This window comes from Dipodomys spectabilis, unplaced genomic scaffold, assembly GCF_019054845.1.
Source record: "Dipodomys spectabilis isolate Male_0828 unplaced genomic scaffold, ASM1905484v1 ptg000125l, whole genome shotgun sequence".
Lineage (NCBI taxonomy): Eukaryota > Metazoa > Chordata > Mammalia > Rodentia > Heteromyidae > Dipodomys > Dipodomys spectabilis.
This window is the reverse complement of record NW_024870802.1, coordinates 14,042,190-14,054,839: the sequence shown is the minus strand read 5'-3', so window position 1 is coordinate 14,054,839 and position 12,650 is coordinate 14,042,190. Positions and strand designations below refer to the sequence as shown.

General features: G+C 45.9%; 1 protein-coding gene across 1 annotated transcript in view; it reads left to right on the top strand.

Annotated features, from left to right (window-relative positions):
* Positions 1–11,119, top strand: part of Cnnm1 (cyclin and CBS domain divalent metal cation transport mediator 1) — a 46,067-nt gene extending 34,948 nt beyond the window's left edge. The window contains exons 8-12 of the mRNA XM_042689422.1: positions 3,961–4,124; positions 7,955–8,138; positions 8,288–8,437; positions 9,771–9,872; positions 10,844–11,119. Coding sequence (XP_042545356.1) covers positions 3,961–4,124; positions 7,955–8,138; positions 8,288–8,437; positions 9,771–9,872; positions 10,844–10,923 — 680 coding nt within the window. The 3' untranslated portion in view covers positions 10,924–11,119. The remainder of the gene's footprint in view (positions 1–3,960; positions 4,125–7,954; positions 8,139–8,287; positions 8,438–9,770; positions 9,873–10,843) is intronic.
* Positions 11,120–12,650: the final 1,531 nt, after the last annotated feature.

Here is a 12,650-nt window from a genome sequence, read left to right as displayed (position 1 = left end):
TCCCTTGATGAAAGTGTCACAAGTAAAGCAAGAGTCCATATCTGTATGAAAATGTGGGGGTTGCTGCCTATTAGTACAGAGAGAAGAATTCCTTTCAGTCACCATTGCAGTGTGAAGTCCTTTCCCACACACTCTTTCTCCTCCAAATTTCACCACAGTGTCTTCTTCATCTAAGCTTAATAACCAAGCTGCCAGGACACATCTCTGAGAGACTGACCACACCATGGCCATAGGAATGCTTTTCCATATTACTTGGGTCCAGAGAAGGAAATCCTCCTTCCTAACACTCAGTCACAACCAGAGCCAACTTAAAGGTAGAAGGCAAGAGCAGGAGTGGGCCAAGGATGTGTGGACCCCTTGGCTTACCTCCCGTTAACAGTCCTGTGGTCAGTTTTATGCATCACTCTTTAATCTGTCTCTTTTCCTTGCATTGTACTTAGGACATTCCTTGATGCTTCACTCCCCCGCAAGCAGTGCCTCTGTACGCTTAGGAAATTGCAGAGGGATTTATACAACTTGAACTACTTTGCCTGCTGTTAGGACACTCGTCTGTTACTGATTTCTTCTTCTTCTTTATTTTTTTTATTAAAAGCATTTCCATTTCCAGTCCCCTTGCTCAGAAACTCTGAATGCATGTGCACAATTATCAAAATGCCGATTCATCAGCATCCTACCTATTGAGAAATGTCAGGCTCTGGGGCACAAGATTCATCTTAACCAACACTCAGATGAGCCTGTCACAAAATAAGGTTTCCTTTTTCTTTGAAAAATTGCTTTTCTAGTCCTGACCTTCATAAGACAAATGGATCTTTTGGTGCTGAAAATCCTTTGGGATTTTGAAAAAAATCTTCAACAGTGTATCTACTTTAAAAACAAAACAAAAACAAAAAACCTGTTTTTCTCCTTCCAACCCAACTGTAGTATAGCTTGTGGTTGACCTGTGAATCTCTGAGTAGCAGCAGGGTGACTGTTTCTGGTGCCTGTGGAGAGCTGTATGAGCAACTGGGGTGTAGTTATTGCCTCTGTTTCCAACAAGTCATGGAGGTGATTTGCTATGTGCATGGGAGGAATTTAGTAATGTGATCTAGCTCTGTTTCCCTGTCCTCTTCGCACATACCTCTTGGATTGGGACCTCAGAGATGAATGTGGAATCGTGGGTGTGGAGTAGATGACGCCTATGTCCAGCCAGGCAGACTGGAGGACGGTCAAGATATGGCAGTGCCTTCTCCAGGCAACTGAAGCCACAGGCCTTGCTCACATCCTGTCCCTGGGTAATGTGCAAACCGAATAGAGGCCAACACCCACTGGGACAAGGTGTGATTTTCCAGGCCTGTTTGTATGCCAGAGGAGCTGCTTTCCTGCAAGACTGCCTGCTTATTTCCCCAACAATTAGCCTGGAAGAAAGAGTGCTGACCTTCCCAGCTGCCTACCACCTTGCCTAGCCACAAATGAGTCTAACCAAGCCAGAACTCATCAATTATTCAAGGGAGCAAGACCAGCATTGAAATGTAACGTTTTCTTTTTAATACTGTTATCTTGGGTTTACTCCAGTACTATAGAAAACTAATTTGCGTTTTTAAGTTTTTGATTCTGGCAGCTGGATGAAAATAGACTACAGTGGTCCTCTCTATGCACATTTTCCCCTTCCAGGGTCTAGTTACCCATTATCAACTGAGGTCCATAAATTAGTGATGAAGAACACCAGAACTAAGCAATTCATAAGTTTTAAATAATTTTTTTTATAATGGAGGCCATCAGTACTTTGGGTCCAGTTGTGGGGCCTGAACTCTGGGCCTGGGCACTGTCCCTCAGCTCTTCAGCTCAAGGCTAGTGCTCTACCACTTGAGCCATAGCACCATTTCCGGCTTTTTTCTTTTTGCTTATGTGGTGCTGAGGAATCGAACCCAGGGCCTCAGGCATGCAAGGCAAGCGCTCTACCATTGAGCCACCTTCCCAGCCCCTTAAATAATTTTTATTATGGTGTTTTGCTGTAGTTATTCTATGGAATTGGTTAGTAAATAGGAATAAATGCTAATCACTTAGTGTATGCAATTTATAAATTAAATTATCATAGGGGAAAAATGTAACATGAATAGGGTTTGGTACTGTTGGTAATTTCAGGCCTCTAGTCTAAGTCTGGAAATGTGTATACAGAGAGAGAGACAGAGAGAGGGGGAGGTGAGAGAATTGCTGCATAAGATTATTGTGGGGAGACCAGATGTGGCCCAGGTAATGTGATGGTTACTGATCTTTGTTAGAAGGAGATAAGATAGAGGAGCTCATTGTGCTGAAGGTGGAGACAAAGGACTAATGTGGTGTTGAGAGTGTGGCAGGAGTCTCTCGGTGGAGGGACTCTCTGATTTCTGAAGTAATGTAACAACATGTAAATAATGACACTTACTGAGAATGGGAAGATGGAATTAGAACCCTTAATTCTATAATCATACCAAAGCCATGATTATTACTGTTCTAATGAGAAAATATCACAGTCTTTCTGCTCACTGGTGTGGAAGACAGTAAGATCTTGGCATGGAAACAACAGATCAGCAACTGGCATGACTCACTCCAAAGAGGGGCTAATATAATATTTTGATTGACAGCACCACTATCTCAAGAGACAAAATTAAATCATCCTATCCTCAGAGAGCAAGGACCAGAATCTATGAAGAGTTTTATTCTTCATTTGAGCCCCCTCAACTAAATCTGGGTTCTGAGAAGCTGGCATCCTTCTGGCCCCCTTTTCTGGAAGAACTGCTTAGTGGTGACAGTTGGGAAATAAAAGCACTGGGGATGGGACGGGGCAGGGGGGGATGGGACTTTGCATTTGCATTGTCATTAGTGTGGTTCCATGTTGAAATAACAGTAGGATCACCTTCAGTGCCCTCTCTTCTATTGATCCTGGGGAAGATAGTTCACAGAGTCCATTTTGAAATCAAATAACAGGCCTTCCAGAATGTTCTTTCTCCCCGCTCCCAAATTAAAATGTAAAAAGAATGAGACTGGATATTTGGGTCTTGGACAGAAAACGTGTCTATTACTCTGGTCCCTCCATAGGCCTATGTAAGAGCAAACTCCATCTTTCCCCACATTTGAAGGACCCAATGGGGCCCTGAGTCCTTCCCCTAGCGGCGAGACAGGCAGTTTACAGGACCAGAGGGCTGTGTGTACCCAGAGCCCTTGTTCTTCCTTCTGGACCACATTTCAGATCCCCAAAATCTTGGGATTTCCCACCCAAACAGCTCTGAAGATAATGGTGCAGAGTCCTGGTCCTAGGTCCAGGTCCATAGCCTATTGTCTGGCACACAAAACACCAGGGAATTGAACCTGAACTTCCACGTTGCTACAACCAGTCACATTGTTAACAATTTATTCCTGTGATTTATAATGTGATTATGACTGGTGGGTCTCAGACCCTTTCTGTGCTGACTGGGACGGGTGGGTGGTCTTGAGGGCAAACCTCTAAAATAAGGTTTGATGTGAGATTGTGTTCAATAGCCCACTGCAGTGGAGTCTCACTGTCTGAGTGGTTTGCCATGCAAATGGCACTGGCCTCATGTATTCGGGAGCCCCCTGCTTGTAACCGGAAGATGAGGACCAAGAAATGCATCCCACTACCTCTGCCCACTGTCTGGGGGGTCTGGGAACAAGCACCCCAACTCCTCCCTTGGAGAAGTCACAGGGTTTAGTATTTGCTCCTTGCAGGACTCAACACCAGCACTCAGCATATTCCTAGCCTCTGGTGGGAAAGGGCAGGCTCCCCTCCATCCCCCAGTGCTGGTGTGGCTGCTCCTGGAACACCTCAGTCAAAAGTATCTCTCTCTCTCTCTCTCTCCCTCTCCCTCCCTCCCTCTCTCTTCTCTCTCTCTCTCTCTCTCTCTCTCATCCTTCCATCCCTTCTCTTTTCTCCCCACCCATCACTCCTTGTCTTTCCTTCCTCTCCCCCTTCCTCACCATCTGCAGTAAACCGGTCCCCTTCTCGCTGCAGCGGGTTGAACCGCTCTGAGTCTCCAAACCGAGAGCGCAGTGACTTTGGTGGGAGCAACACCCAGCTCTACAGTAGCAGCAACAACCTCTACACACCCGACTACTCAGTCCACATCCTCAGCGATGTGCAGTTCGTGAAGGTAACTCTCCAGGAGGGCGACCTCCTCCCCACCCCACCCCCATCTCCCAGATAAGGAGTCTACACTCCCTGCACACCACAAGCATCCCATTCAGGTGCTCCAATACTAGGCAGCAATTGCTGCCGGCTTTATAAAGGCCTGGTTTCAGAAAGCTTGTCAGCGGCATAGAGTCTAAGTTGTAGGGGTGCATTTTGAGAGGTGTTATAAACCATAGGAAAATTGAGAGTATCCAAGCAGAATGACAAAAGACATCCTAACGTAAAGGTTATCTTCCAGGTACCTGGTCTGCTAAGTCAAAATGGCAATCTGCTAAGTCATGTTAAGTTTCAAGATAAACAGGACAACCTTTGCCAGGTGCCGGTGGCTTGTGCCTATAATCCTAGCTACTAGGGAGACTGAGATCTGAGAATCGAGGTTCAAAGCCAGCTTTATGGTGAAAAGGCAGTGCTGGGTATTAATCTAAGTTTGGTCCTCTTCCCCGGAGCTACATCCCCAAGCCTTCATTTTGTTTTGAGATAAAGGTCTCTGTAGGTAGCTCAAGCTGACCTTGAAACTTAAAACTAGGCAGAGTAGTTTAGCACAAGACCTGTTGGACCTTGGTTGTCCTAATACAGTAACCCAGTGGCCACATATGGATTCCAAAGACTTCATACAAAAATTAATGTCATATTCCAACTTTATATTGTTTTCATGTTAGAGTTTTCATAAGTATGTTGAATGTATTTATTGGGTAAAAGAAAAAAATATCATTAAAATTATTTTACCTGTTTCTTTTTTCTAGCTATTATGAAAAATTTTTTTGATTGCCAGTATAACTCATATTTCTTGGTGCTATTTCACTGTAGTATCATGCTAGATAAAAAGAAGTTGTGAGGGGACGGGGGATGTAACTTGTTGGTACAGTCCTTGCCCAGCATTCACAAGGCCTTGAGGCAACCTCCAGCACCACCACCACCCCCCAAAAATGTCACAGTTGCTAGACAAGAGAAGGGAACTAAGGACAAGTGGTGTGGTGCTTGAATCTAGAAAAACAACTTGGAGAATCAGGACAGAGATTGCTTTTCTGAACACATTTTCCAGAATGGTGCCCTATCAACAGTAGTGTTTAAAGCAGTGTGTGAAAACAAAGCTGTAAGACATAGAGACGATAAAGAAAATAGGGAGTGCCTTTGCTTTTCTAAAACCATCCACCAGTTCAGACCTTCTCCCAACCTCTGTCCTACCTGTCCTTGGCCAGCCACCTGCCACTCAACCTCCCCAGCCCACCTGTGCTCTTTCCCCTGATGTTATATCCTGACTGCAGCTGTCTGGTTTAACAACTATGCTAACTCCCCCAATGCCAGGGAACTCGGTACCTCATTAGAAATCCTGTCCTATTGGTTCAATAGTGTTACCAGAATTCTTCATTCCCAGCTCATTCTTCCCTCCATAACAAGGCATAAACGGAGGGTTTGAGTTCCTCTGGTCCCAGGCACCTGGAGGAGACACAGCACTTTTTTTCTGAGTGGCATAGGTTACTGCAGGTCCAGCCTGGATAGAACCTTTCCAATCACTTTGTTCATTAAGATGGAACTTCTGCTGTGGCTGCCACAACCAAGAGCCATCTATCTTGGGGGACACAGCCAATCTAGCAACTAATGGGAGCTTTAAGCCAGCAGATCCGTTTCAAAGTCAAACTGACACATACCCCTTTCCTTCTCTCTTCCTCACTCTGGCGGCTTTTCTCTCCCTCTTCCCTGGCCCACTGTCCCTGTTGGACTCTATTTCTTTCCCCTGTGTTCTCTTTTCCTGTTTTCTTGGTTAAAGATTGACCTTTCCAAGATCTAGTCTTGCCTTCACAGCACCACCTGTCACATTGTCTCTGGGGACGGAGGGACACTGCTCCTTCCCACCCCCAACCCACAGAAAGCCAGGAACAACTTACACACTTCATGAGTGCAAAGTTTGGCCTCTGTCTTGAAAATGGATGTCTGCTGTAAAGTAAGATTCTAAGTCTACTGTGTGGACACACAATTAGTAATCATTCCTAATAGAGGGTAACACGTGCATTCACTTTAACTCATTTCGCTGGGCCCCTCTGACAAGATTAGAGAGGTTAGTGATTTGGCCCAGGTCACCAGCCAGAAAGTGGCAAACCCAGTACTAACTAGGACCTGGGTGCTGTTCAAGCAGGCAATGTGTTTCCTGTTGTATTTTCTAGGTAGAGTGTCCCATTGCCTTCTTTGACTAAGCTAGAAGAGAAATCTAAACTAATGCTTTAACGAACACAACTACAATAAAACCAGCTGCTTTGTTGAGCTTACCAACTGTTGTGTAGGAAATTTTTCTGTCCCTTAGTATTAGGGCCACACTTTCCTATCTTTGGGGGAAATGCTCGATACTGACTTCTCACTCAGTAACAGACAAGGGCTGAAAATTCAGATGCTCTCAACACAAACATTCAACCTATTGAAGACTGGACAAAAGATGGTTGAGACGCATGGTTCTATGTGTTGAAGCACAGACATATGGTTTTGACCTCGAAAATATCAAAGCCAGTTGCCCACATGCTGCTGTTTTATTAATTTTTTTAAATCTTTTATAAGGAAAGAACAAGAATCTGAGTGGGACCTGTGTCTGATTTTAACTAGGTCTCAGGTCAGTGGTTCTCAAAGTGCAACATCCAGACCAGCAGCAAATTGCTAGAAATGCAAATTACATAGTGAATTAGAAACTTTAAACCAGGCTCAAGTGATTTTTGTCTGTAATCCTATCTACTTGGGAAGCAGAGATTGGGAAGATCTCAGTTTAAGGCCAGCCCAAGCAAAAAAAAAAAAAAGTTCATGAGACCCTCTCAACCAATAAAAAGCTGGACATGGTAGTTCCATACCGGTCATACCAACTATTAAGGAAACATCAGTAGGAAGATTTCTGTCCAGTTCGTGCACAAAATGCTATTGGAAAAATAACTAAAGCCAAAAAGGGCTGGGGACAAGGTTCAGGTGGTAGAGTGCAAGGCTCTAGTTCAAACTCCAGTGCCATAAAAAAAAGAAGAAAAAGTGTAACTTTGAAAGCTGAACCCAGATATCTTACTTCAAACAAGCCCTTAAGTAAGCCCTTTGGGTAATTCTAGTGCTGGGGTTTGAGAATTGCTGATCTAGGACAGTTTATAACCCCTGTCCTGTGATTTAGCTATGGTATTAGTGTGCTCCCCACAGATTTCCATGCTACAGCCAATATCTTCAAAATAATGATATTGAGGAGTGGTTAGGTTCTGAGATCACCACCCTTGAAAGAATTTGTGTAGTTCTTCCAGGGTTGGGTTAATTCTGGGGAAAGCAGATTGTTAGAAAGAAAAGCTGCCAGCCCCAAGTTCTCAGCCCCTTCTACACCCAGTCATTTCCCTTTCTGCTTCTCTACTATGTTGTGATATAGCCTGGGGAGAGGGGAAGGCAGAGGCTGTCCACTTGGTACTGGTGCCATGGTTGTTGGACTTTTCAACCACCAGATGTGAACCAAATAAACCTCCTTTCTTTTTCAAGTCCCCAGTCTTAGGTACATTTGTCATAGCAAAACAAAATGGATTCAGATAGGCTCCTCCTGTGTACTATGATGTCAAACAGCAATAAAAAGGAATAGAAGAAACTGGTGGCTGATGAATAAGGCCCCCTCCTGGCCCCTTAGTTTCTGGGCTGGTCCAGCTTAGATAGGTTAAGGTTTACAGATCTCAGGCCTCTGTGACCAGGGGGTCCCACAGCAACATGGTAGGGCCGCTTGTGAACTTAGAAAAAGTGTCTCCATCTTGAGAGGATTCCACACAGCTCTCTTGAGCTTTTCCCGCTTCTTTCTAGATCACCCGACAGCAATACCAGAACGCACTCACCGCCTGCCACATGGACAGCTCACCCCAGTCTCCAGACATGGAGGCCTTCACTGATGGAGACTCTACCAAGGCCCCCACAACCCGGGGCACACCCCAGACCCCCAAGGATGACCCTGCCCTCACGCTCCTGAGCAACAGGACCAGCCTGCCGGGTGAGTCAGTTGGGCAGATGGGTGGGGCTGTGGTGAGGTGAGAACAGCTCGGCCTTCTCCTAGCCCTGTCTGGGGCTACCATCTTGTGCTTCATGGAACCCCAGGTCTTCTCTAAGGCAGAAGGGTGACGCATTCACTGTCCTCCCCAGGCAGCCGCTCGGATGGGCTGAGAAGCCCAGGCGAGGTGGTGTACCTGAGAATGGAGGAGCTGGCCTTCACCCAGGAAGAGATGACAGACTTCCAGGAGCACAAGGCTCAGCCACTCTCGCTGTCCCCTGCAGCTGTTCCCACAACAGCAGGTTAGGGAGGGGCCCAGAGGTGCAAGGCACTACCATCAGGTGATGGGATAACCCGAACAAGCTGGGTGTGGGGAGGCCTGGGTTCTGAGTCTTACTTGCTTACACAACTAGGCAAGGACCTCCAGCCTTTACTGAGCACCTACCATGCATCAGTCCCAGTCTACTTCATTCCCCCAGACGTCTGTGTAATGCAGGATTGGCTACGTTTCTGCCTGGAGTTGACTCTGGCTCCTTCATTTAGCAGCTCTGCCATTTTAAGCAAGTTATTTAACCTAAAACTCCATTTTCTTATCTTAATAGATAAGTTTCCTTACATTTGCTTGTAAAAAATGATGTGTCTCATAAAATTGGCTTTCAAGTATGAACAAGGTAATTTATATAAAGGGCACAGCACAGAGTTGGACACTGTGCTGTGCAGACATTAAACCTACCCTGCAGATAAGGAAGGTTTAATGGTGTCAGCCATTACCCTTCTGGCTGGGCTCTTCCATTCCTGTGGGTGCTGGCAAAACAAGGCAGTCTGAGTACTTCTGCATTGGCAATGGGGCTGCTCCAAGTTCCTGGTGTCCCCGCAGTGCTGAGGCCTTCCAGAGCCTTGCCTCATTGAGGTGTGCCTCCCCGGTAAAGAACTAGAAAGGCTTGTAGGTTTGTAAAGTCAAGGAGAGAGGTTTGGATGTGTTAGCTAGCCCAGAAAATCTGGGACATACATAGTCACCAGTCTAGGGCTTACACTTAGAACTGATATGCTCTTTTTCTCCCTCAAAAAGCCCATGTAGTAACTAAAGTATGTGGCTAGGAAAATGCAGTAAAGGACAAAGGTAGCTTACAGAGCGTCCAGTCCACCCGCCTCACATAGCACCCCTAGCCAAACACTGTTATGAACACTCAGCCTCCCCATGTAAAATTCTTAAGGCATTGGTATATTGAGGCTTGGTATATTCCTCCTGGAATCTGCCCAATTGTTACTGAGCCCTGTGGTTTTCAATGCAGAGCAAGGAGACATCCCCGCCAGTTCCAGGCAGAGATATGAATGGAGAGCATAGTTCTTTCATCCTAAAAAAAAATCTAAAAGGAAATTGTTTCTGCCTTTGCATGGACTGTTGGATTCCTACTCCTGTTCTTTGGAACACACACAAAACAATGTTTCTTACTTACTCATAGGATCAAAATGACCCCTTCCTGGGGATTTCTCCTTTATCTTTCCTGTCCTGACTCAGTTCTCTACTTGACTTTCACTAGCTGAGAGACCTCACGCAGAATCCAGCTCCCTGCCTGGATCCCTGGGTGTGTGGGTTGAAAAGCCTGTGTTTGCTCTCCTTCCCCTTTCTCTCAGCATCAGACCCTGAGTGTTGTCCTATCAGCCTGGATCCAGAGACCAGCCCTTGCAGTAGTGACTTTGAGGAAACCATGGGCAAGAAGCTGCTGAGAACCTTGAGTGAGTAGCTCCTCCCCCAGTCCTCAGTCCCTCCCCCAGTTACTAGGAATGGCAACACACCGGGATCTTTCTCCAGGAAAAGAGCTGCTGGTTCCTTTGGGGAAACTTAATGAGGTTCAGTTGCACAGTAGGGATTCAGCCAGTACTGCACCCTTGGATTTGTGTCGCTCAGTGGGTGATCCTCTAGGGAAGGAGTCTGCAAATTTGTCCTGGCCCTAGGGTCAGATTTTGACCTCCCTCCTCTACCTATTACTATAAGTAAAGATTTAACAGGCTGTAGATCCATTTGTGATTTGTGACCTCAAAGATATTGATGAGCAGTTTGACAGAGAGACCTTGTAGCCTACAAAACCTTTTATAATCTTTACCATTTGACCTTTTGAAAAAAAATTGTATCCAAGGGACTCCATAAAAGGGAAAACAAAATCCTCCTTAGGTGTAGTACGGCAGAAAGCAAAGGTGAAAATATTCCTTCCTAGAAACAGGAGAGAGGGAAACAGATGGCTCCATTTCCTTAGAAAAATGATGTAACTACTGTCATCTGTCCCAGTGGAGAAGGGAGGTTATTTCAGAATCCCCAGGAATGGCACCCAGCTCTGCCCACCTACCCTGGCATGCTAATGACTACAAATCTGGTCATTACTTGGGGTATCAGGAAGCCGGTGGGCCTGGGGCCCTAAGGAGACAGCCTATTGCTAAGGCATTCCACAGGTTTTACTCAATTCCCTCAAAGAAGTTTCTATGTAGGCATTAGCCTGAGTTTGTGGCTTCTCAAGGTGTCATCTTCTGTGGAAGATTCTACCTCATGCTTCAGGATGTAAATCTACTACATGAACAGCAGACGGCCGCTGAGCCCAGCAGCCCAGGTCTTTGCCTCCATTTCTGCTGCTGTTTTGAAGAGAAATCAGCTTGCTGAGAGGGTGTCCATGTCCTCTCAGTCCTACGGGCTGATACAAACTCATGTTTTGCAGGTGGTCGAAAACGGAAAAGGTCAGCAGATGGAGAGAGAACCTCGGAGGAAAACTCCAATTTAAGGCCTCTGATCACATGACCGGGCGAACTGGCTGGGTGTGTGAGAGTCCAGGGCTTTGGGGGAGGTCCCACCCTCTCATCATCTGCTTTCCTCCCCAAGGCCTCCCACAGGTGACAGAGCACTCTGCCTTCCTTTCCACCTCTTCATCCCTAGCTGTCAGTTTGGCAGATTGTTTTCCCCCTCGTCGCCTCCAGTTCAACTCAGAGTCTTGCCGTGGCCATCTCCTGGTCATGTCCACAGCACAATCTGGGGCTGGAAAAGAGAGAAGCCCAAGCTGACATTGCCACTCTGGGACACATGAGACTCATTTTTGTTCTTTAGGGTCCCCAGCGCCCTAGAGACTCATGTCCTGGAACTCATCATTCTGCCCTCGAGAACAATGTGATAACCTTTCTGTCATAGTTCATGCTTAGCCTGGCTCCGAAGATAGCATGGTAGACAGGCACAGGAGAGGCTGGTATAGTAGGTATGAAGATGGGTTCTGAGAGATGGACCAAGAACTCGTCCAGAACTTTACAGTGTCGGGTGCAGTTGAGCTGGCCCGTGATTGGCATCACAGCACAGAAGCCATTGGTGACTGGTTCCCTGTTACTAAGGGCTTTGGGAGCCTGGGGAAGTGAGATTCGGCACTGGAAAGAATGTGGGATGGAGCCTCAAGTCACTGGTGTTCTTTTTCCCCAGGGATGTATTGGTTTTGGCTCCCAGCTAGCAGTCATGAAGTAATCAATAAATCTGTTCTGCAAGAAGAGGAGTAGGAGTCAGAGAACCTAGTCAGGAGCCAGAAGTGGAACGTCAAGTTTTAAGTGAAAAGCAAAGCAAAGCAAAAGTTTCTGAAAAGACAAAAAAAAAAAATATAAGGAAAAGTCTTAAGCTGTTAAAGTGGATTTAGCCATGACAAACCAAAGAGTGCCCAGCGCAGTCAGGAAAGACATGTATTCTCAAGGAACGTCATTGTGTGTTCTACAGGAACATTGAAGAATCACTCTTTTCATTGACCACGCCCCTTCCCCACCTCCACCACTTACTACCACCACCGCCCCCCAGGGGGTCAGCTAAGAATCTACTAGCCCTCTCCTGGAGGTTAGGGCAGGTGCAATCCCAGGCACAACCACAAGATGGCAAAATGGCTGCACATGCTGACTTCCAAGAATGAAATGTTCAGATTGCAGCCAGTCTAAAGGAAAATGTAAAACTAAGTTGGTCTTTGGGTTTGTTTTTTTTTTCTTACCCCTTAGATATTCCTCCCCCTATCCCATACCCAGTGATCCAGTGGTGCCTGCTGAATCTGCAAACTACTTCCAAATTTCTCCCTGAGGCAAATATCATGTAGGCTTCCCTCCATTTCTTCCAAAACCATCACTGTCCTTCTACACCCAGTCAACCACAAGGTAGGTAGGTGATTGATCTTTCCTCTGGGTTATTTGCACTACAAAGAAAAATGCTTGCCCACTGGAACTTTTAACTCAGGGGTTATGAACCTGGGGTCCAGTACCCCAGGAGGTCATAGTCAGACTTCAGCGGGTCTATGAGTCTGTGAAACCCTTAAAAGTGTCACAATTTAGTATATGTGTTCTTGTATATTTTCCAGAGTTAAACTTTCCTACGATTCTCAAAATCCTCAGACCCACAAAGGGTTTAAAAAAAAAAAGAAGCAAAACACTATTTAAAATAGTGGAACTTTTAGCCCAGTGTTTCTGCAATGCAGAGTGAATTCTGAGCATTATGAAGTAAGTTAGTCTTAAGTG